Genomic DNA, 25,624 nt, shown 5'->3' with positions numbered 1-25,624 from the left:
TAGGTCGCTCGACTCGCAATCTGAGGGTCGCGAGCTCGAATCTCTCTCACACCAAACATACTTGCCCCTTTCAGCCATGGGGGCGTTATAATGTAACGGTCAATCCATCTATTCGTTGGTAAAAGAGTAGCTTACGAGTTGGCGGTGCGTGGTGATCACTAGCTGTTTTCCCTCTAGTCTTACATTGCTAATTCAAAGATGATTAGTGCAAATAGTCCTCGTGTAGCTTTGCGTAAAATTAAACAAACAAAGAAACAAACACTTTTTGGGTAGGTCTCTACTAGCTTTGCACAATGGAATGGTGTAATTTCTACCCACAATTTCTTGAAAAATTGCTTCAGTTCTTAAAAATTCGCTGGGGATCGCTGATGGGCAGCAATATTCTAGTCTCGCCATACATTTTCTGTTGGATTTATGTCAGGACTTTGACTGGGTCATTCCAGAACATTCACCTTAATCTTTTGAAACCACTCCAGTGTAGCTTTGGTGTTGTTGTTCGGGTAACTGTTCTGCCGAGGTTTGAATTTTCGATCCAGTTTCAAATTATTGTCTAACTCAAACAAGGTTTTTACAAGATTCGCCTGTACGTCTCACTGTCCATCTTCCCCTCAATCCTGACAAGCTTCCCAGACCCTGCTGATGAGAAACAACTTTATAACATAATGTTGCTACCACCAAGTTTGGCAGTTTGAATGGTGTTAACTAAGTGATGTTCTGTATTAGGCTTGTCCCAGATGTAATGTTTTGAATTTAGACAAAAAACTCAATTTTTGTTTCGTCTGATCACAAAACATTCTGCCTCACATCTATAGCATTATTTAGACACTTTGTCGTAAACTCCATATGAGATTTAAGATTATTCTTTTTCTGTAATGGCTTATTTCATGCCACTCACCCATACAGGCCAGCTTTGTGTAGGGACCAGGATAATGTCGACTTACCGTATGAACACCGACTCTCATCTCAGTGACTACCCTAACTAGTTTTCTGTGTGCCACTGCTTCGTTTGGACGGGCGGTCCGATCTGAATAATGACTGGGTAATATTGAATCACATTCCATTTCTTAATGACGAGGCCCTAGTGGCACAACGGTATGTCTGCGGACTCACACCGCAAGAAACCGGCTTGTGATACCGTGGTGGACAGAGCACAGATAATCCATTGTGTAGACTTTTGCTTAATTCCAAACGAACAAACCTAAACGGTGGACTTCACTGAACTCAAAGGAATAATAATCAAATTTAAATTTTTCGTGTAATCTCCTTCTGATCTGTATTTCTCTATCACTTTATCCCTGACTTGTTTAGAAAGCTCCTTAATCTTCATGGTTGACTTGTAGTATCACAATGTGATTTGTGGCTTGAGCAAATTCATTTACTTTGAAGTCAAGACAGGAAGAAACCATTACACTAATTTCATGACCTCCCGAACTGATATTTTGCACCTAAACTGATTAAAGGTTGCCGTAGCAAATGTGTTCAATACTTGTGCAATTGAGAATAATCTAATTTTTATTTTAAAACCTAACTTACATAAATAATATCAGCGTTTATTTCAGCTTTCTCAGTTTGGAACAGATTGTGTAGATTCTAAATATAAAACCCCATTTGAAAGTTTCATGATTAAAAGTTCAAACGGTAACAAAATGTGGAAATTTTGCAGGGGGGATGAATACTTTTGCATGGTCCGGCATAGCCAGGTGGTTAAGGCACTAGAGTAGTAATATGAGAGTCGCAGGTTCGAATCTCTGTCACACCAAACATACTCGCTCTTACAGCCATGGAGGTGTTATAACTGACGATCAATTTCACTATTCGTTGGTAAAAGAGTAGTTCAAGAGTTGGCGGTGGGTGGTGATGACTAGCTGTCTTCCCTCTAGTCTAACACTGCTAAATTAGGGACGGCTAGCGCAGATAGCCCTCGAGCAGCTTTGTGCCAAATTCAGACCAAAACAATACTTTTACAAGGCACTGTTTATATATAAATACAGAAAGATAGAGCCGTGTGTGTTATTTTCTTTCAATGTTTCAAGAAAGTTTATGCTGTATCTAATTTTTCTACAAGAGTGTTTCTTTGATACATTAGAAACATTTGGAGATGTTTTGAAAAACATGTGTAATTTTGAAATTGTGTTATTTCTGTTTTTTCACTTAACGTAAAGTTTTATATTACTATATATTCTATGTTTTATGAAAGAACGATATTAATACAAAGTAGGAATTCTGACACGTCTTGTGAATCTTTTAAATGTCATTGAAATGTTTTTATAGTCACACTTGTTCCCATGCGCTAAAAATGACAGCTCAATGAGATCACGTGCAAATAATAACAAATCAGATAGCGTTCCCACCAGAGCGTATCCTGCGCAGTTCAATTGCGCTCTCAAGATTGAGATCCAAAATGCCGTCTACCACAGAGGTAGGGGTTGTAGCACTGCCAACGGTGACAGAGAAGCCAATACATTATACGTAAGTGTGTGATTTATTTAATAGTTATTTATTTCTTTGCGTTAATACCAACCAACACAGTGATCTTATTTTTAAATTTCTGCATTTTTTGTACAGGTATTTAAAAGAGTTTCGTGTAGAGCAGTGTCCACTGTTTCTTCAACATAAATGTACCCAACATAAACCATTCACGTGTTTCTATTGGCATTTTATGAATCAACGTAGGAGAAGGCCGATATTTCGAAAACGGGACGGAACGTTTAATTACAGTCCAGATGTGTACTGTGCGACATACGACGAAACAACGGGCATTTGCCCTGAAGGAGATGAGTGAGTAGCAGGCGTTTTTGAAACTAACGTCATTGTTACTGGTGGTAGAAATAGAAGTATTCGAGATCACCGATTTATTCTCGCACATTATGGTTAACGTTATAAAATTGTTACTCAGTTCGCAGTCCCAAAAAATTTATTTAATTACTTTATTTCGTTGAATGCGTTTTGACAGTATGTAAGGAAATAATATTTCCAGATATACAGAGCAAAGCAAGGTTGATGTTATTAATTGCTGTCAGAGATGTATACGTATAAGAACTTACTTGTAAACATAAAGTCCGCCATCATACTCGTAATTGTATACACGCCATGTTGGCGCGCGTTTATGACGTGTCGAAATGAGAACCTATGAGAGTGACTTATCCCAGCGCATGGCGTAATTTTGATATACTTGAATAGTTCAAATCAGCTTCTACTCTTGAGGGTCTGAAATGAGCGAAGATTTATTATTGCGTGTGTGTGTGTATATATATGTAACGATTGTCACCACTCTTTTTAACTGAACTTTTGATTAGTATAGAATAGATCTTAATAACCTAATTAAAGCGCTTTGAAACAAAAGTGTTGGGTTGGATTTTCTTTTCCTTTAAGTAAACAGTGTAGTTAACATCAACAATGGCACGTGCAAAATGACCAGTAGTACTACTCTCAGTACTAGAAGTGAGTAACGTGTTTCAAAACAAGTGTTATGATTACCTCAAAGCTAGTCTTGTATAAACTTGAATCTTAGATTGATGTAAGAAAATCACGAATATTTTCGGTTAGCATTGACTGCATTTGGAAAAAAATATTAACTTAATTTCTGGTTTACTTCTAAGAGTAAGTGCTGCTACTGTTATTTACATTTGAATTAGAAAAATTACTTTGGGTTGCAATTGAATGTTAACTGTGTTATTTATCTAAGTGAGCAGGCTGATTTTGTAAATAATATAGTAGACTTGTCAATAGTATGTGATTTGTGATGTTAATAATCAGATCTGCATTATATCTGCTTGGTGATGCTCAATTAAATCATGAACTTGTGGAACCTTTTGTACAGCACCAAAATAATTCTAAACAGTGTATAGAACATTTAAACAATTAGACACTGTAAATAAAACTGATGTAATAAAAATGGCAGAAGTATACTTTGGTAATTTGTGCTTACATCATCTTACCACAATGTTGTATGTTTCTAAACATTTCTCATTCTTCTATTTACAACAACATTGCCCACATAATTATTTTAGTCACTTTATAAACAAAGGTCGTCCTTGAAAATAAACTTTGGCTTGTTTGGTCATTACTTTGTTAGCATCATTAACAAATTTGCTTTCAAACTGGAAATCAAGCTGAGCTAGTGCATTCTCCACCATGTTAGAAATGTGTACTTTCTGTTTTAGCTCATTTACTGGAAAATAACATGTTTGGAATTATAGTTTTTGTTAGTACAGTTGCAGTAAGCTGAAGTTATTGCATTCAGTGTTTGCTACTGTGTCTTTGTTAGCTATGTATACTCTTTGGTTTCAACTTTGTTTAATGAGTAAGAAAGAGAAAAAGCCATGATTAGCAGTGGTAACATGAAAATAAAAAGGAATTTTTTTATTTTTTTAGCCAGATACCATATTTTAAATACAAATCAACAATGCTGCTGTTTGATATTTTTTTGTTTCTATTTGGAAACAACTTTTTTTGTAAAGTAACACTTGCCGTAACTCTGTGTGCAGCTTAAAAAGCGTTTTACACTTTTTCTTAAGGTTACATTTAATCAACTTTTCTTCTTGTCTTTGGTATAGAATTAGAATATATATATATTTATTTAATAAATAAATTGTCATGATAAATTAAATGGTGTATATTTATAAAATCTGTAAACTTGGCTAAATCAAATTCTTGAAACTAAGAAAAGAATAATATTTAATGAAAATGTTCTTTCTTTATTGTGAAGAAAGACCATATAGTAGGGGAAGTGAAACTTTCAAAAGCTTCAGTATGAAGCTATTATTCTGTTGCTATTAGATTTCCACATAGATGAAATCAAAGTGTGTTTTATCAATCATAAAATAAGTCTCTAAATTTGAAGTTTATTACTAATAACTTGTATATTGTGAGTGTTAAGTTGATAAAATCTGCATAATAATGCAAACAATTTAGAAGTAATAGTTATAAAATGCTATGATTTATTATTTATTTACTAAAAAGTGTTATTTTATATAATTAAAAATGTATTATCTGAAAGACTAAACATTGTATTTATGAAGCTATTAAACCTAACAATAAAATATAAAAGTTAGAATAAATTATAATAATTAAAATTGCAGTGAAAGTTATACAGGTGTTCTACATAGAGAATTCAACTAGAAATATCAAAAAATTGATAGGTTGAAAGAAGTTAACATATTAATCAAATTTGGAAATTGCATGAAGAGAAGATAAATTGAGGACTAAAAGATTTGTTTGAGAATAAACAGAAATTATATCTTTTATGCTAATAAACCATGTAGTACTGTAAACAAAAGTAAATGTTTTGTGCCAGCTTAGGTTAGAGAAGTGTTGGGTTATCTCAAAACATGTTTTTTGAAGTAAATTAATTATAGAAATGTAAAATGGCAAATATTTTCTTTGCAAAAATATTTATTTCTTACTGGTCATATATTTCTTCATGAAATGTAATTTTATAATATGAGAAGTTCTGTATTTTTCCCCCCTTATTTTTGTCAGTTGCCCTTACCTTCATCGTACAGCTGGAGATACAGAAAGACGTTATCATCTACGCTATTACAAAACTGGAATATGTGTTCATGATACAGATAGCAGAGGCTACTGTGCAAAAAATGGACCACATTGTGCATTTGCACATGGAATCCATGATTTGAGGTGTCCTGTTTATGATATTCGGGAATTGAATGCTCTTGAAACTTCTGAAGAAGGGGCTGATGGAACATCAGGGCCCAATAATCTTGACAAAGAGAGAAGTGCTCTGAATGAAGACCTAAAATGGCAAGGTAACTCTTAATACAAATTTTATGGAAAACCATTTCCTGTTAGAAAGAAATGTCTTCAAATGGCATTTATACACATTTCCGTTTCTTTTTTATCTGAAAGATCAGGGAGGGCTTAACAGTTGAATTTGTATTTTCAATTTTGAGAACATTTAAAGACTGATTTGTATATCTGTTATATATATCTGACTTAAACCAAGTTGCTTTAATAAATTTGTATTTTAGATACTACCTATATTTTAGAAAGTTATAAGACAGAACCATGTAAACGACCTCCAAGGTTATGTAGGCAAGGTTATGCCTGTCCTCAGTATCACAACAATCGGGATCGAAGAAGAAGTCCCAAAATCTACACATACAGGCAAGTCTCTCTAAAATTGTGAATGCAAACATATTGCTTTATTTCCATAGACAGTTACAAAATATTTTTACAGCAGCTATGTAATTTGTGCATCTTTTGTATAAGTATGGATTTGTTTACTATATATTTCTTATCTTGATCATACTGATAGAATTGATAAACATAGGAAGAATATTGCAGTTTTTCTAGAAGCTTGTAATACTAATAGTTTTATATGGTAACAGATTTATTATTTAAACTTTTAATATTTTTTGTATTATTAAACATGAATACACTTTTCAGTTAGCAACTGAATTTTCATAGGACATTTTCAAACTTGTAGTTAAGTTACTTGTTTATATTACTTGACAGGTGAATTCAGCATTGTTGCATGCTTACATTGCAGCCTCTGAGAAAATTCACTAAGTATTAGAAATTGTAATTCTAATATTTGCAGGTCTAAAGATCTATAACCAGTTTTGAAATATTTGTGCAGATATTTATTATAGATGTCTTTTATTTTAGTTTCTTATCTGATAGCTCATATCTTCTTACATAATAGCTTTCTTCAGTTTGTGCTGCCTTCTAAATGCAGTTATTTGCCATTAGCTTTTGTGCTTCCTCCTACCTTGTGGCAGCCTTCCTCTTATCAGATTTATTCATCTGTGGCACCCTTTTGTTGCAGATTAGCGGGTTCTTGAAGTGGTAGTAGAACAAATATTTTCTTGTTTTTCACTTTTCTTCCATTAACACTAGTTACAATATTCTTTTCCTCCTCCTCCTCAAGATCCACTTTCTTGCCAGTGTCTCCTTGAAGTGTTCTTGAATCAAGCACAGGTCTCTGCTCATTAAGTGTAACTCCCTTTATCAGAATTTTATTTCTGTTTGTTTGTTGTCCTCAAGAAAACTGGTGTTTGATGCCATGTTATTGATCTTGTGACCTTCACCACTTCCTTGGCCTCCCTTGTTTCACTGTGGAGCTTTTTCTCAGCCTTATTTGATTGTTTATTCCAGGTCTGTGAAAGACTAAGGGCAATGTCTTGGATACTCATCTTTTATATCTTTATTTCTCCTGCATCCCAACATTACCCTCAGTTTTTTCATTAGGGACAAACTGGAGAAGTTACATTTCACCCCCTCTGTATCTTATTCATCTTGAGTTATTTTTCTAAGACAGTATTTGTTGACAGTATTGCTATTCTTTGACATTGGCTTTGCCTATTTCACCATTGGTCTAGCATGCTCCAGTTTTTTATACCCCACTTAAATTCCCTTAGATATTTTATCCATCTTTTATCTGCCCTCTATCCTGGTGCTTTACATAACCATCTCCCTTACATAATGTAATCACTTTTTGCCAACAAAGCATTGATTTTTTTTTACTTGGAGTATTGTGAATTGTCCCATCATGGATTTCAGTTTTTATGCTGCCTTGTAGATTTTGGTATAATTAAAAAAACAAACCCAAACCAAATAAGAGGTTATATTTGCAGGTATAAATTCATGTATTTACTGTTATCAGCATGGTGGCTAATCCAACCTCCCCTATTCCGCCTTTGTTATCTAGTATCTTTTTCTATTCAGGGGAGGGTGGTGTCACTTTTGGTTAGGGCTGTTCATATTTTCATCTGCTGAAAGATGGAGACAGTCATTTTGGCTTATGAAAAAACACCCTAGTGCTTCTGAATTTGCCTTTTTTGTTAACCCTGAGGAAAATTTGGATTCTGTTTTCTGACAATATTTTTAACTAAGTCAGCTTCTTATGAGTCCAATTTGGAACCACTTCCTGTTCCTTTTCTTCAATTAATCATTTGAATTTGTGAAATTTAGGGACTTTTCTTTGTCTCCTTTGGTTCTACTCTTGGTGGTATAAGCAGGGGGAATATTTAATCATTAGATTTCATTTATCTATTGGGGGACATTTTACAGGCCGCTATTCATACTTCTTTCAGTGCTTTTCTCTCATGTTCTTTACAGGCTTGGCCAGTTTTTTTTTACTTGGAGTTTTCCCCTATCTCTTTATCTCTTGGTCAACATCTGCTGGATTATAAGGAGGAGGGATACTTTTGTCACAATCTAATCTGTTTTCCAAGATTTCTTTCATCTTAATTTCACTGGATCACATTTTGTGGCAAGTGCTGCTTAAATATGTTTCTCTTAATCCATTTCCACACTAGAAACCAATATTATTATTTTTACTTTTGGTTGTAACAGGCTCTGTAAAAGTGAGGTGTTCCATAATACTATCTAGGTTTTTATCAGATGACATTTCTATATTATCTTGGAGATCCACTCGTGGACCAATGTGAGTAAAGCTAAAAGGGATCTTGCCTGTCCATACCAATCGTCATATTGAAGAAATTGGAGCCAGTTTGCTTTCAAAAATTCAGGAAACTTGGTCCACCTATTGCACTGTTGCCAGAAAACTGTTCCTAAGGGCTCTTCAACATGCATTACCCTCCAGATTCTACTAGGGGAGCTAGGAAGTTTTTACCAAACCCAGTTTCCAGTCACTGCAGTGGTGGACAGAGGCTTTTTCTCCAGTGTTAATGTTTCTCCTCTGTGGGAGTGTACTAACAGTTCTGGTTCAGATTTGACACTATGCTCTCCAGTTGGGTTGTGCATATTCTTTCTCTTTGATCAATGTTGGTTTTGTGTAATGTTCATGGAAGGAAGCGTAATGCCTTTTTCAAAATTCTGAACAGGAAGTAGCCCCATTCTAGGACCTTGGTTGAGTACTGGTTCCACATTCTCTTCATAATTCCAGGAGCAAGTGGAATACTCCATGCCTGCTTGGTTTGGAAGTAAGGGTGAATGCTCATAATTCCAGACTAGTTGAATCCTGTTCCTTTAGTTGAGTATGGCGTATGTGATCCTATCATACCAAGCTTAAAATGTTGCCTTTTGAACTATTTTTCAGGTGGAGGAGAAAGTTTGCTTAAATGTTGCTTACTTTCTCATTATGATTCCTGTGGTGTGAAATGCATCACTCTATGGTTGTGATCCAATTAAAAGTATGTATGTATCTATGACATTGCAGCCCAACAGCCCTACTCACCAACATGGGATATAGGAAAAAACGCCCCTTAATTCCGACTCGAGTTGTGAAACCTTGGCTATCTAGTTGGGCCTGGCCTGTAATAATAATTACTTGTGTACATGATACAGGAATTAGATTTGGGTGAAGAGCATACCTGTTCTTGGTGTAGTGGGGTTCCTCCACTTGTGTACCAGTTTTATATTGGTACAACACTGTTCTATGCAGATGATTTTTGTATAGATCATATCTGCACTGGCCCCTTTACTTTCTCACTCTGAGATTCCAGCTATATTGTTAGCTGATTATGAGTATGTTTTGGAAATGAATTTCCAATACTACTTACCTCTATTGACACTCTCCTGCCCCACCTCACCACTAAAAGCTAGTGTAAGTTTTGGAAAAGTGATTATATTATCTAAGTTAGGAGCTTATAAAGTTCCAGGATAGAGGATGCATTGACAAGGGTGGAGTAATTTCCAAATATAATATTGCCAAGGGTATTTAAGTGGGATATAAAAGACTGGAGCATGCAAGACCATTGCTTAGGTAGGTAAAACAAATGTTGAAGAATAGCTATATTTGTATTAAAAAAACCTTTTCTGTGTAGGAAAATGTTCTGTTATATTGGTGTTGCACAATCAGTGGAACCTTGCTTGGGATCCTGTGGACTCCATTTTTTTTCCTTCCATTCTTCAAGTAGACTTTGCCTGGTGGCTCAGTAGAGACAATGCCTCAGCTGGTGCTTCTCCTCATCCTCATCTCTATACATGCATCTTTGACAGGATGGGAGGCATGTTGGGATCCTCAGTAGGTAGCCAGTCATTGATCAGCAGTTGAAACTACCAACACTTTGACCTTTTAAAACTCCTAGCTGGTTGCTGAGTATTGGAGCATTTCCTGTCTGAGGTACTGGGGGTACCTGGTCTTGATCCATTGGGACAGTTCAATGGTTGTCTCTTAAATTAATCTCAAAGGGAGCACTTGATCTCTTTTACTTTGTTTTTGAACACTAAATCTCTGTATCAAACCATTCTTTATCAAGTATTGACATTTCTTTGGTTCTGATCCACATAAAACACATTTACAAGTAATTGGTATCGCACTTTCTTATAACACTTATTTTTGTTATTGCTGCAAAAGGCTTTTTCTAATTTGCTATTATTAGAGAGTTAATTCTCAGTCTGAGTAGTCACCTCACTAATTTCTCTTTTCCAATAACATAATCAATTGTTATTTTTCTTTTTGAACTAGAAGATTGAAGCCACTTCTTCATAATAACCCTCATTTAGTGCAAAGAAAAATAAACAAAGAATAATGTTTAGTTTTAATTTGTCCAATTTGAAACTTGCTTTGGCACAATGACAGTGGTCTCATACCCATGTGTCATCCCTCAAGCACATCAAATTCAAAACATTGACTAATAAGAATAATAAAAAGATTCAAAACATTATGACCAGTAAGAATAATAAAATATTGTAAATGTGTTACACATCAACATAAAGCAGTAGTAAATTGTAATAGATGGGATGTTTAAATTGAATATTAACTATTTAGATTTGATACATTTTTTTTTCTATGGATATAAATTTTAAAACATCTTTTTTTAATAATTAATGGACCTCTAATTTACTGTAGTACTTTTGTTTAAGTAGTGTACAATACTCATGGGATTTTTGTCCTTTATAAACTGCTCTGTATTACCTAAAAGTAATTTAAGTGTGAATGATACTATGGCATTTTGGCTAATTATCATTCAGTATTATACAGAGAACCAATTTTTTAAAAATTACTTTATAGATTTTTATTTTCACTAAGCTAAATAAAAGATTTATTTCTTTAATTTGCTGAACTCCCTGCTGTGGACATCATTTTCACATATTCAAGGCTCGTTAGCACAGCTTGTGTCATCAAGCTAAAGAAATACAGTTGGGTATCTAATTATGGTGTTATGTATATAATATTTATAGGATTTTTAAGTCCTTTTTAACTTGCCATGTAGTTACCTTAACAAAGAGTAGACAAATTGTTTGAATGTTCTGGTGCATGCATTTAATGCTACCTGATTCTTTGTAGTACAGAAGCTCCTTCATACTAAGATTATAAATATAAATAACCTTTTTTATTTTTATCAAATTACCAAACTTAATTATTCACTTTGCACACATTGTCTTCAGATTGTATTCCTATTTCAGGTCAACACCTTGTCCCAATGTTAAGCAAGCAGATGAATGGGGTGATCCAGTTAATTGTGAAAATGGAGATGATTGTCCTTATTGTCATACTCGAACCGAACAACAGTTTCATCCAGATGTGAGAGTTCTTTTTGTTACTACAATTAATTTTCTCATACTGTGAAATAGAACTTTGTACAATCTAAAAGAATAGTCATTAAGGTTGGAGGTAGCTTATAAATTAAATTATAATGTGATGCATTTCATTTTAGGAATCCAGTATAAGTGAATATTTTCCCCTTAGGTAATTTTAAATTTGCTTCTCAGAATTGTGCTACTGATGTTTTATTAAAAATGTGATCTTGATATTCTTATATTTAGTGAAAGTCAAAAATTACATTTTCATTGAAATTATTGGGGAATGTTTTAATATCTTGTATTACCTTGCTTAAAATAAACTACTACAGTTATGAATACAAAATGGACAAAAATAATAAGAATTAACATATATTTTTCATTAAAAACATTTTGTTAAATATTGCTTTATAGGAACATTGATGTCATTTGTCTAAAGTGCTTATGTTACTAATGTCTTCATTCCAGATCTATAAATCAACAAAATGTAATGATATTCAGCAGACAGGTTACTGTCCTCGTGGCCCTTTCTGTGCATTTGCTCATGTTGACAGTAAGTTGATTTCAGTTTCTAAAATCATTTGTAGATCTCTGAAATGAAGGCTTTGAGTTTTTTTCCCTTCAAATGTACATAAGACAGTCATCTAATGACCTAAATTTTTTTTTTCTGTTGAATATATTGTGAAATGATTAATCACACATGATAATTATGCAGTATAAATAAAATACTAATATTGGTACACTGAAATTATAAACCACAAGAGCATTCATAAATCAGTATTTATTTAAGTGCATCATTTATTAAACTGTATAGTTAGAAAGAATCTCTGGTCTCTGTCCAACAGAGTTTGAAATTAAAAAAAAAAAAAAGAATCTACAGGATGGCATCTAAATTTTCAAACATTACTCCATTTTGTGAAATATGTGAAACAAAACAACTGGAAACATTGTTTTATATTTTTATTAGTTTTGAGTTAACTATCCTGTTTGTATTTTAACCCTTTCACAGCAGGTTAGGGTTCAAAGACCATGTCATCGTGTTTGTTGATTTGGATTCAAAATTGTATTGAATTACTATTTTATGAATCTGTCACTGAGTTTGGAGTCAAATTGTACATTATAATTTAAACCTTTATATATGAATTAATTTCTTAGTTTTAAAGTAAATATTAAAAGAAAGTAACCAAATATAGATTTTAGTTATTCATGTTGTATGTTGAATGCAACACTGTTTAAACTTAGATGTTTTGTGATGTCAAAATACTAAATTTATAATTTTGTTTAATTTTACACAAATTAGGAACTCAAACTACTAATATTGACAAGCTAGAATGTAAAGAAACAAAGAACCTTGTGTCTTTTTATTTTGCTGAGATATAGCTTACATACTGAATCAAACACGGTGGTGCCCCATTCAACTCTCCATTTCTTGAAACTGTCCTTTTATTATTCTTACTATAGTACAAGACATGTGAATAACCAAACAACAGCTCAGAATGTCCACAGAGTGGTTTTCCCTGTCATTTTAATCTTTGAAAAGGCTTCCATGTTCTTTCAATGTTAAGTTTTCAAGAATGTAAGTTGTGTATTTAGTCTGCTAGAAGTTTCATATTTTATAAAATAAAAAAAACAACACAAAAAACTTAGTTACAAAGCTTAATAAATTATAGTGGAATTCTTTGGTATCAGTATAGTTATTTATGATGTTTGGTTATTCAACTACATGTATAAAACCTAAAAAAAAAAAAAAAATGTTTGATATCCTCTATGTGTGAAATTTCAAAAGGCTCGGCAACCTATGTCCAGCAACAAGTACAAAGTTATAGCAAGTAGTAGTAGTTTTCTTTACTTCTTGATTTGTTGTTCTATATATTAAGAACAATAAGTTTAAAAGTTTATTTCTAAATATCAATAACCTATATACATATATAATGTAATGAAATATGAGTGTATATTACAAAATATTAAATCACTAAAACACAGCCAAGACAGGCAAGCCTAAAGATCAGTTTCATATTACTGGATATGTGACCTGAGTGCTTGTGCACTGCATCAGTGCAAGCTATGTAATGCTACATAGGCATGAGTGGAAGGTCCAAATAATAAATATATATCTTACAATGCTATATCTGAACACTTAAGCTACTTAGAATAAACATATGTATTTTTGTATTATGATATGTAGTCATTCTAGGATTGCAAAAGTATAATTTATATTCCAAATTATTTTTATAATGGTTACGAAGTTGGTTAAGTGACAGATTCCACATAGAGTATAGAAGATAACATAAAATATAAAGTTTTACTGAAAACAAACTTTTGAAATGTATTTAGGATGTTTTGGAGATTATGCAAATAATATTTGAGATTTTGGGAAGACAAATAGTCCTTTTGATCATAACATAAAATCAATTTACACTCAGTCTTTATTTTCATTGTGTTTAGAACTTGAATTTAAAAAAAGAAAACTTTTCAAGAAAGCAAATAAATGTAGGGATAACTGATATCAATCCTTCAAAAGCAATACAAAAAAGATAATAGGGATAGCATTTGCAACATTTATATATAATAGAACAAGCAAGATTTATCATACAGCAATATACATAACTATTCAATCACAATTTAGTTTAATTTATCCTATTTTTGTCTGTTAACATTCTAATACATTGTGTGACCTTGCTATATGAAAGAAAGATACAAATGCCACTTTTATTATCTTGTTTGCATTGTTTTTGAAGGACAATATTAACCATTCCTACATTAATTTATCTTTGGAAAAGTTTATTTCTCTATTTATTTGTAAAAATATTAACTTACTGAAAATAATGTAAACTATGTTTTAAAAAAAGCCAGTGTGTTTGTTATGTCATATTTGATTTCTTGAAACAGAAGGAGTCATGAAAGACAAAATGCATTTATCCAGATAGAATAGTTCTACTACTGGTTGCTGTGAAAACTTAAGTGTAGCAAGTGTTAGTATAATAATTCTAAAGTAAAGGCATGGTGTAGGATCACCTGGCCTAGAGCGAAGTGCATAACATTTGTCATTTATCCATTTTAAACATAAATTGTTTTTCATTTAAGCTATTTTCTATTATATCTGCAGCATTTTTTATATAAAAAACCCACAAAAACAAACCTTTTTGCTCTACGAAAGCTCTAAGTTAAGAAATAAAGAAATATTTTTCCAAAGTGGTTGTCAATACATTTCATTTTATACTTTCAGTAGATAGACTAACAACAATATTAAGTTGTACTTTGGTTGCAAAGCCCTTGTTGGAATGTAATGTTATCAAAATCTATTGACTTTTTTATATGTTGTTGAAAATCTAACTGATTTTTACCAACAATTGTTCTATGAATATGCCATAAATTCATTTAATGAATGATCTTAATTTTGATAGTCTCAAAAAGGAATTTACCAACATTTGACTGCCTCAATTGCACTTTTCTGCTTTTGTTGATCAAGTTTGATTTTGCAAAATTTATTTTTGTTAGCTTTGAATTGTGATATAAGGGTATACTATGAGGTGGGGTGGTATTACTTTCCCAATCATTTTTTGATGGATTATACACTGTTATTTTATACATTTGTAAAGATATTGTAATAAAGGTTGTATTTTAGTTTCAAATGAAATCCTATTTGATGCTATGATTTGCATCTTTTTATTATTGATGCTGTGCTATGTCTGAATAACATTTTGATAAAATATTATTTATTACAGAGGAAATGTCTGCAATACGTGATATAGGTTCAGAAAATACTACTAATTTTGCAGCTATTTTATCAACTGTCTTATCACCAAACTCGACAGCTATTTCATCCCAGCCCCAGACAACAGTTGTAAGTATTTTCAGAGATTTTCTTTGAGGTTGGATATTTAGCATTGGTTTAAGTTTTATTTTGCTATCAATTTTACAACAAGTTTTCATATTTTATCTTGAAGGTTTGATCTGTTAATTATATAGACCATATTAAACAACTTGCAATACTCATTATTAGGCCTGTTAATTTTTTTTCAATATTTTGTATAAAGAAATAATCTCTGTACACTTAGTTTGTTTCATATTTTCATTAACATGGAAGAAAATTAGTTAAACTGTTTAAAAATATCAGATGTTTTAAACACTTCAGAAATATTAGCTTATGTACTGTGAAATGTATCGGATATTTAGTGTCAGTGTGCACTTTCTGATGTGTTTAATTATAAATTTTTGTTTAAAAAAAAAAGGCAGTAATGAGAGGCACTTGTGTATGTATTAGGTTTGGGAAGAATTTTGAGAAAACGTAAAAACTGAAAAGTAGTGAATTCTAATGCATTGAAAAAAAATCAAAAGTTATGAATGTTTAAATGTATGCTATATCTGTGTATCTATGTTGAAAATGTTTTCATCTACTTTGTTATAGACAACTAGTAAAAAAGAAAACTTGCAACACCAAAAAACTGATGTACATATTAATCAAGTTGAAGGATCTTCACAACAAATTGTATCTAGCACTTCAGTTGAAATTCCAGGAAATCAGGTAAATGTTTTGTAGTGTACCTATCTCTTTTGTGCTGACCATCATTTTTAACCATTGTGAATAATTATGTTAAACAATTTTTTTACTGTGTTAAATTGTATTGGTCAGGCAAATTAAACAACAGAAAAAGATATGTCAGTCAACTTACAGGGTACATAGTAGCTCTGTAGATTTATTTTGTTTAAAAACAATTATTCATATGGATAATTTTTGTTCCCTTTGTTTTAAGTTTGAGTTATTGATATCACTTATTCTTCAAGAAACAGTAGTCAAATCTAAATAGTTCAAATAATATGTTTAATGAAATCTATTTCCATTATACTATAGGACTGTTATATATATAAAAAAAAAAAATTCAATTATTAAGGCTATTCAGTTATTTCAAGAAAATGTTTCCATAATTAAAAAAAAAAAGTGAATGAATATGAAAATTAGCAATATTAAATGATTTTAGATATTTTAATACCAGTGATATTATGCATGTAATGTTTCATCTTATGGGGTGCAGTCAGGTAAAAGTACTTTTGTTATTAGTGGTTAATTAATAGTATCATACAAATAATGGTTAGTAGGATGACTTTTAATTTCTATCTTAATAAATATCTGTACACATTTTGAGTAACTTGTTAACCTTTTATCATTCGTGGAAGTTTTGTCTCCCTGCCCCACTACTGCAGCAGTACTTTGATCACAACACACCAGGCATGAGGCAATTTAAGTGATGTGTGAGACACGTGTACAGGTGGAGACAATATCTACCATGCATAAGTACATGGCTGGTGATGGTAAAGGGCTAATTTTTAATACAGACAAGTATTTTAAATATATTTAATCAAATGTTTACTTGTGTGCTCAGGATTAAAGAGTATACTGAAAGCATGCTGGAGAGCAGTGCTAGATACTCATCATTGGAAAGTGATCCTCACTGCTTGTGGTGTAATAAGATACATTGCCAAGTGTAATATTAGGAAAGAAGAAGTAATAACATTAGTGGATGAGATGTTACATTTTCACTTGTATTGGTCATGAGATGGGCAGGAATAACTATATTCAGCATCCTACATTAGAGTATTGAAGTTTGACTATGACTGGAGCTAATAAAGTTGTACTTATATATACCAGGAGGTAATAACATTTACACTTATTACACGAAGTCTAGGTAAAAAAGCAGAGATTGATAGATTTAATTGCATGTATTCTGTGTATTTTAAAATGTAATTTGCATAGTGCATCATTGATTAGTAATATTTTCATTGGTTTTGTATTTGATAGTTAATAGTCAATATTAACTTGTTTCTAGTAGTCTGATTTTCTTGGTTGTGAACTTGTATTTAATGAAGATAAATTACAAATGTTTTGAAGTTACTCTTTCTTGTTTGAAGAAAATATTCAGTAATAAATTTATCAATGCCAACAGATGCTGAATATTAGATTAAAATTTCTGATGCTGTCTTTGTGTAAAAGGCAATTCACACACACTTTTCAATACTATTTGAGACACCTTATTTCTCTTTAATTTTAAGCAAAATTCCTAATTTTTTCCCTACTTTTTGATTCGCCTCAACAATGAAATACAAACTTGCCAAAAAATACAGTTGTAAGTATAGTTTAAATTCCCTCACATTTAAAGTAGCAATGTATTTCAGAATCTGGTGTTTTGCACAAATTATAGTTCATTGGTGGCATCAGACAGATACTTTCATTAACAAGATAAGCAAGTTGTCTTCTCTCTCTCTGATAAGTGAATGTATAGTGAGCATAACTTCCATTCCACTGAATAACTAAGTAATGATCAAATGTTTGATATATTTTGAGTTTTCAAGTTGAAGCATATCAAATAGTGCTTTTTGCTATGGTTACTGTTTTACCTGCAAATTGTTTGATTTTCATGCAAGTGCATATGCCCTGAAATAGCCACACTGATAATTTCAATAGGCATTATTAATTTAATGCTACTCTGATGTAAGTACATATACTTCATGTTATATCGCTTGCATAATCTATACATCCAAGGCAGGTGCTTGAGATAGCCTTTTTAACAGTTTTTATGTGTTTGGAGTGTTATATAAAAAATTAAAATGCTGTATAAAAAACATAATTTTAGCACCATTGTTAACTTGTGTAGTTAATAATGATCATGAGCCATTGTAAGCCATTGTCAAATGACCACTTTCAGTATTTGTCAAAAAAACAACAGTATTTTGTGGTAATAATTGCAAACAGCAACCCTTAAAACATGCACAGGGATAAGAATTTAAAGAACTGGCTCAGTTAAAGTTTAGTTCTGATAATTGAGAACTGTTCTACAAATAAAATTAGGTATAAATATTTCAGTGCCATTCTTAATGTTTAATGGTTATGACAAAGTAGATGATTATATGAAAAACAAAAACATGTCACTAAGTCCCCTTCAAAACCTAAATTATCCCTACATTTTGAACTATTCTGCCATGCTAAAGTTGTTAATTTTTTTTGGGGGGAACCTCTTGTAAGGTCTGCAGTATATAGTTAAATGTTATCTTGTTCTTAATTTTTATTTATTTCTTAAGTCCTCCACAGAGTGTACAACCTTCACGGCCAATAGCACATTTCCAGCTCCCATAGCTCGACCACGGTCATACAATTCATCAACTAATAACCCTGGAGAATGCATAGGTTCATACCAGAAAGCTCCTGGATCTGAAAGGGAAGACAAAGATGTATGCACTTTTTTTCTAATATTTCCACTTCTGTTACATTTATCAAACCATCTGTCTTTGTGTGTGTGTACATGTATCAAATGGGTTAAAATATTCCAGTGCTATGTTGGATAGATGTATTATGTATTTGTACATATATTGTAACATATGAAGGCTTTTAAAGGTACATTGTTCCTTCTCTTATTGTGTGAGTAGAAAAGTTGGGTAAAATAAATAAGACTTGAATTAGCAATCAGAATAATTAAACTTGTCTATCAGCCATTTGCATCTGCATGATTAACTACATTTTTTAATTTTATATATGACATGTAGTTTCTGTCTAAATAGTTTATTGTATGTTTCATGAATTCTCCAAAACCTTTGAGAATCTTCACTTCAGAATTGAAATTCTGAGTTATCTTAAAATTATTTGAACAGCTTCCTATTAATTCCTTAGAATTTTTCTTTCTTGGAATGTTCTGAAGTAGTAGTGTGGTAATACCACATCTGAAGATTGATGACAGCGTTTTTATAAATTAGTTTTTGGTGTTTTTATTGTCACTTTGTGGATTTTGGTCTAAAAACTACAAAAACTCTTTTCATTCTGTAATGTAATTGCTTCAGTAGAGAAACAAAGTAACAAATGAAAATTTATCATGTACATAAAATGAAGCTTTCTGATAAATAATAATATAAAACAAGAAGGAATCCTCAATACTAGTGGCACTTAAAATTCTTTTAGGCAGGTTGAGAGTAAATCTGATACTTTTTTTGTTCCTTTTTATCAGCTGTAGTTTTGTATGTCATCAGTACAAAGTATGGTGCTTGCTTCTACAAAATTGTTTTATTATACATCAGGATCTCTGCCAGCCTATTCTCATATTGAAATTCTTTTAAGGTAAAATTAGAGTAAATCAATTTATGAGACCTTGGTCATGATCCAATAAATCAATTGGAAGGATTTGATCTCCTTAAGCAATTTGAGATCTAATTACAATTTTCGATGAAGAAGTGATGGAGCTATGAGCTAAAAGTTTGAACTTGAAAAATTCTGAGTCATGCAAAAATTTGCTATGCCACACCTAAAAAAAATGATTTCACTTCCTTCCTTCTATTGCAGTTTTACACTTTATGCTGGACATTGTATGTACATTTCCCTAAATTTTATATGATGTCATTAAAATAAAAGTAGAAAAAACATTTCACTCTTTTTTTTAATTTTTATAAATTAAAGAATTGAAAAGCTGTGCATTATGGTTTAATATTTATTTGAATTTTTTTTTCTTTCTAAATATTGGATGATGTTTTGAAAATTTTATATGAAGTTTCATTTAGTTTAATACAGTACATTTTTCTTTGTAACTACTAGGTGCAACAGTTCAACATGGTTGAAAGTAAAGGGTTAAATATGTATTTGTTACAGAGTAAGTTGATACTTTTTTAGGTAAACCTTAGAAAACAGCTTGAGGCTCTTGATAATGATCCATCTCTAGACATTATTCAAAAAGTTTGTTGCAAACAGAGTCTCTGTTTAGCACATGGACTTAACCCACATGCTGTTTCACTAACATCATCTTCATTACCACAAGGTTTCTCTTTGTCATCAACATTCTATCCTGAAGGAGTAGACACGGTTGAGTCTGTAGTAGGTAGGTGGTATTTAAATTCGTTACCTGTAAATCCTAATTCTATATACACTGATTAGCTGTTTTAGTAGAAATCCACCAAATACTAGGTTGCACCTCTTTCCAGCAAAATATAGCTTATCCTCAGTATGGCATAGGTTCCACAATATATTAAAAGATCTGTTTAGGAGTATTTTCTGTCATTGGTTCACAACTGTTGTAGCTAATATAACAAGTTCATTCAAATGAACTTGTGATGTAGTTGTTGTGCTGGTAAAGGAAGGTTATTGAATGTATTGTTATGCTCTGAGAACTAATTGAGAAATATGAATATTGTGCATTATTACGTAAAAGCCTGTGCCAGTCAGGATGGAAATGTGGCTTTTGAGGTGGATATTACTGACTTTTTTCAAGTAATCAGATTGTCATTATTTGCTTTTCCTTACTCTATCACTATGAGGTTGGTTGATTTGGCTGGCATCATAACCATTTTGTACTTTTTATAGTTTCCATACTATAAGTTTTAATACAGTATGTATATCTTCACAAATTTTGACATACTTTTAGCAAATGTTGCATTAGATTTTTTTTTTTAAATATATTTTCTAAAGATTTGTTTGTGAATGAATGAAAGGTTAGAAAGGATATCTTGTGCAAATCTACATGGGAATGGAGATCCTACTTCTTGCTTGAACTTTTCAAAACATGGAAAGTGGGTGAAGGAACTCTACATCAATTGGAACTTAAAAATAACTAATTTTTACCAAAATGCTTTCACCTCAGTGTACATATTGTAGAAAAGTATGGTTTTGCCTTGTAATTTAAGATTTACTTCATTCATGTACATGGTCAAGGCTACAGAAAAAGCTAATTTCCAAAGCTATTCATTGTTTGTGAGTAACAGTTGAATGGTTCTTTTCATTTAAGAAAATTTCAATCTCAGTTCTAAGCTGAAATAATCGTGACATAACCTTACCATAGCTAAGCCATTAAAGTGAAGTGTGGTTCGGCAAGTCAGGATACGTTTTTTTCTGTTTCTGCCAAAAATTAATGGAATTGATGATGGTTGAGTTCATGAGAGCAAATGAAGTTCGTATTGAAACTAGAAGTTCCATTACACATGACAGATCCAGATATTTTTGACACGGTGCCTGCTGATGAATAATGCAGTGAAGAACAATAAGTTGGGAACAACTCACACTTTAAACAGCTTTGTAAATTTGCCCACCTAAACATTTTCCTGCACCAGACATATTTTTATCACCATCTGTTGTAATGCACTTCAGCCATTTCCATTCCAGGTTATATTGAGTTAGTGATTTTGATACTTCTTTGAAAATTTCCTCACCTGTGGTTGTTCTATGCATACTGTGCATGTAAGATTTAAGGTAAAAATCCTGAATCTTTATCACCCTAATTTTGTTACAATGTACAAAAAAAAAACATGGTGTTAACCTCATTAATTTTGGACCATATTTAGAGGTTTCTAATAAATGAGGTTCTAGACTGCAGTTGCCTAGTACCATGTCCTATGATGTATAAAAACATATTTCATATGTACTCTAAATAATTTGTTTAAAGTATGTTATTAGTTTATTGCATGTATGATAGTATAATTACGTAATAATTAATTATATGATGTTGGTGTGGTTAGTCACTATTGCATTATTTTTTTTCCTTTTTTGCTGTTAGGGGTTGTTGATAGTAGTTAGTCACCATGTGCATAAGTAATAGCTGATTACAAGAAGTAACCAATTTTCACTTTTTTTTTAATTTTATTTATATACATGATTCTTAGAAATGAAAGTGTTCCATTATTTAATGTATTTTGTGTATAATTTCTTATGGCTTTAAACAGCTCTTTATTATGAATGTTGAGTTTTGTCAAAAGGAAAATGTTTAATGAATTATTTGCATTATTAACCAGGAAATGCTTTGGATGACTTGAACCTAGATGAAATAAATATTGAAGCATCTATAGATAAAGAACTAGAGTGTGATGTAAATTCTTCGATATCAGCTGGACTAGCTAGCTCTGGTATGCACATTTTTATATATATATTTTAAAAACTTCGAAGCAGTAAAATAAAAAAAAATTGGACTGATTTTTATCATGTTCTTCATACTAGTGACAATAACTTGCATCATATTTATATACATCAGAATTTTGTTTAAGTTTTTATATTTTTCACGTTAGTAGCCCTTCTATCAGTACGAAATAGAAACGTAGGACTTAAATATTTATTTTTTACTAATAATATCCTGATATTTTCATACATTACAAATTAATCACTAAAATTACAGGTGTTGACATTTTTTTAATTGCACCATGGTTACTTAATGTTTTGTATGTGTGCAATAAATCCTTTATTTTTTGTGAAATATTGTTCTAAATGAATCCATATAATGTTTGCATTTCTTTTATTGAAGCTCTTTATTCCAGACATAATTTTTTACATAATTTTTCTTTATCTTTGCATCCAAAAAATTATCAGTCACTCTGTACATGTAATTTATAGAAAAAGTATTCATCAGTATATTAAAAAGAAGTTGCTATATTAATTGTATATCAGTTGTTGTTATGGTTAGTAGCATAAACAGTCACTAAAGTATATGATTAATTTTTTTAACTGGTATCATTACTAGAGACTAATAATTAGCTTATATCCTAAATTTCAGTTGCTAATTTACCTTTTTATAAAGAAAACCCAGGATCATATATAAGGCCCTACCACAATAAACATAGTCCTCTCAGGACTTCCTCCAAAGGTGGCAGCAACTTATCACAATCTAGTAGGTAATTGACATCTAATAATAATAAAACAAAAACCAAAAATTATGACTGATTGACAATCAGGCTATGAAGGTGGTTGTACAAGATATCAACATTCTGTGAATAAAAGTTTGATTAGGCAAATTAAATGCTTATCTAATTAAAAAACAACAAAAACAATGCAAGTTTATTGTGCATGCACTGTTACTTGCACAGTTATTAATGAATCTTAGATTTTATAACTCTCAAACTGTCATGTAAACAAGTATTTTCATCACTGTGTGTTTAAGTATTCTCTGATTAGGTGGTAAGTGTGGCTATATTTGCACATTATAATATTGAAATGTTGGATCTGCACTATTTCATATACATAAATGCCTAAAGTAAATTCAGGTTTCATGTATTAGTAAAGCTATGTATATTTAAATAGGAAGCAACTGCTACGTTTTTATAATTTAAAAGTAATAAATCATTTCATTCTTTTTTGTAGTTAGTTTCACTACGTTTTATTATTAGTAATGATGATTTTTTAAAATTCTAATTGCACTTAAGAAGATTATATTGCAATCTTAGTTTGTGGATTTTGGTAGCACTAATATTAATCTCTTAATCTGGCTAAACCTCATGAGGTATTATTGGAATTGTAATGGAAGCATTTTCAATAAACGTTTGAAGCAGGAATGTATTTTTAAAATGTGTATCCAAGAAAGTTATATAAACGTAGTCACTCCAAGCCATGATGGGTATTGTCTTACACAAACTCATTTCATTCAGTTTTTTAGTAATATATAAATGTGTTCACCAACAAGTAATTCCCACTGATTGTATGCTACTTTTCTCCTTACATTATCTATAACTAGTAACATGTTTTGCAAACAGATACATCTGTGTTTTATGATGAGTAGGCATCAACTGCTTAGTGTGCATGGTTTTACCCATGCCACTATATCAGCACATTTTAACAATAATGCTTTAACCTCCAATAATTAATTGTAAGATTGGTTACTTTTTACACCTGTTACACTTCTTTTCAATTGAAATGGAAGTATTGCTCATTTCACTGTCTAATTATCTAGAGAGGATGAATGGTATTAATAAACAATACTTTACTTGGGAAATGTACAAAAATTGTGACTCTTTTAATGTTTTTTTTAGCTGATATTAGAACCTTACAGTTGATCAGTTGTATCTGTTCTTGCTTACTTGTACAAAATTTATTTTTCTAACTTCTACTGATATACAGATGAACTGTTGTAGTGCTGTAGTACCAGTAATATGATTAAATTCCTGGAATTGATTTGTTTTATAAATTTGGCACTGCAATGGATATTTCACCTACAATATTTATTTACATTTTATTTTATACCTTTGTCATAAAAGCCTAGATGCACCGTCATTCCATCATTTGTTGTTTACCTAATTGATTTATCTTATTTATTAAATGAAAGAAAAAAGGTGATGTTTTTTTTATTATTATAGAATATGCTAGGCCATAATTTTCAGAGTAGTTGAGAAGTTTTAAGCCTACCTGATGATAAATGCTTTAATCTGACTATAGTTTTGTGAAGTAGAAGAAATGTCTGAGCTGTATTTGCAAATTCATATACATCTAGAAATCATGTAATAAACAGTTTGCTCAAGATATAAATTGTAATGTAGAGCTTTATATAAGAAAGCTTCAGCCAAATGCAGTTATTCAATTTAACAAATTTGGAAAAACAGCTTTTTTTTTTAATTATTGATACATCAGTTATTTATTGCAGGAACCTCTCATTTTTTTTTACAAATATTAATTTCCATCTAATACTTCATATGCTCTACTCCAAACATTTAAAGGATAACCAAGGCTATGAAAAGGTAAAACTTTTATTATTAAATGTTCATTTGTTTCCCCTAATTACTTTTATGCAACAAAAGGTGTCAGGGTTGGTCATATAGTCTGTATAAAAGGGGAACAAAATGCAATGTTAGCAGTTTGAACAATAATAAAATATGTAAAAAGATCTAGATGATAAGAAAACATTCTACAAAGAGTAACAGGTCATTTAGAAGCTGTTTAAACACAGTCATATGAAATTACTTACATGTTTTGTAAAGTATGATTGGTAGGATAAGGACGCATTCATCGGCTAATACAAGTGACTAAAAACTTGAGTAAGCCATTGCCAGCATCATTCAAAACTATCTTTTTTTTTTTAACAGTTTTATCTCAGAGCCACTAGTGAGACTTCTTAACTGAGTAAAGCATTCAGGTTAGTGAATGGACAAATGTCAAAAAGCAAATGAGCAGAAAGAGCTACTTAATGTTGGTTTTATGCAAGATAACTGATGGTGTGAATATCACTAACCCCTTTATACAAAACAGGTGATTTCAGTAATGTAAAGAACATGTGAATTAAAAGTAAAATTCGTAGAATGAAGAGGCACACGTTTATCTGCTCACACAAGTAACTGAAAACGTGGGTAAGCCATTGTGAGTACCTTTCAAGCAACTAAAAATGTGGACAAGCCATTGTCATTAACTTCAAAAACAACCTTTTCTTGACAATACAATCTCAAACTCACTGTCAGGTCC

At 31.5% G+C, this 25,624-nt stretch overlaps 1 protein-coding gene across 5 annotated transcripts in view; it reads left to right on the top strand.

Moving 5' to 3' along the window:
- The first annotated feature begins 2,327 nt into the window (after positions 1-2,327).
- The window catches only part of LOC143222687 (RING finger protein unkempt-like), a 56,871-nt gene continuing 33,574 nt past the window's right edge, over positions 2,328-25,624 (top strand). For 2 of the 5 annotated variants that reach the window (XM_076449523.1, XM_076449526.1), the window contains exons 1-11: positions 2,328-2,469; positions 2,566-2,778; positions 5,482-5,765; positions 5,988-6,123; positions 11,335-11,452; positions 11,917-12,001; positions 15,174-15,292; positions 15,857-15,973; positions 18,523-18,672; positions 20,096-20,300; positions 22,204-22,314. In XM_076449523.1, coding sequence (XP_076305638.1) covers positions 2,402-2,469; positions 2,566-2,778; positions 5,482-5,765; positions 5,988-6,123; positions 11,335-11,452; positions 11,917-12,001; positions 15,174-15,292; positions 15,857-15,973; positions 18,523-18,672; positions 20,096-20,300; positions 22,204-22,314 — 1,606 coding nt within the window. In that variant the 5' untranslated portion in view covers positions 2,328-2,401. The remainder of the gene's footprint in view (positions 2,470-2,565; positions 2,779-5,481; positions 5,766-5,987; positions 6,124-11,334; positions 11,453-11,916; positions 12,002-15,173; positions 15,293-15,856; positions 15,974-18,522; positions 18,673-20,095; positions 20,301-22,203; positions 22,315-25,624) is intronic. The other 3 variants (XM_076449524.1, XM_076449525.1, XM_076449527.1) reach the window with 3 other exon arrangements.

The sequence above is a fragment of the Tachypleus tridentatus genome, chromosome 8 (assembly GCF_004210375.1).
Source record: "Tachypleus tridentatus isolate NWPU-2018 chromosome 8, ASM421037v1, whole genome shotgun sequence".
In the NCBI taxonomy this organism is placed as follows: domain Eukaryota; kingdom Metazoa; phylum Arthropoda; class Merostomata; order Xiphosura; family Limulidae; genus Tachypleus; species Tachypleus tridentatus.
Note: the sequence above shows the minus strand (reverse complement) of the source record. Positions and strands in the feature narration are given on the sequence as shown.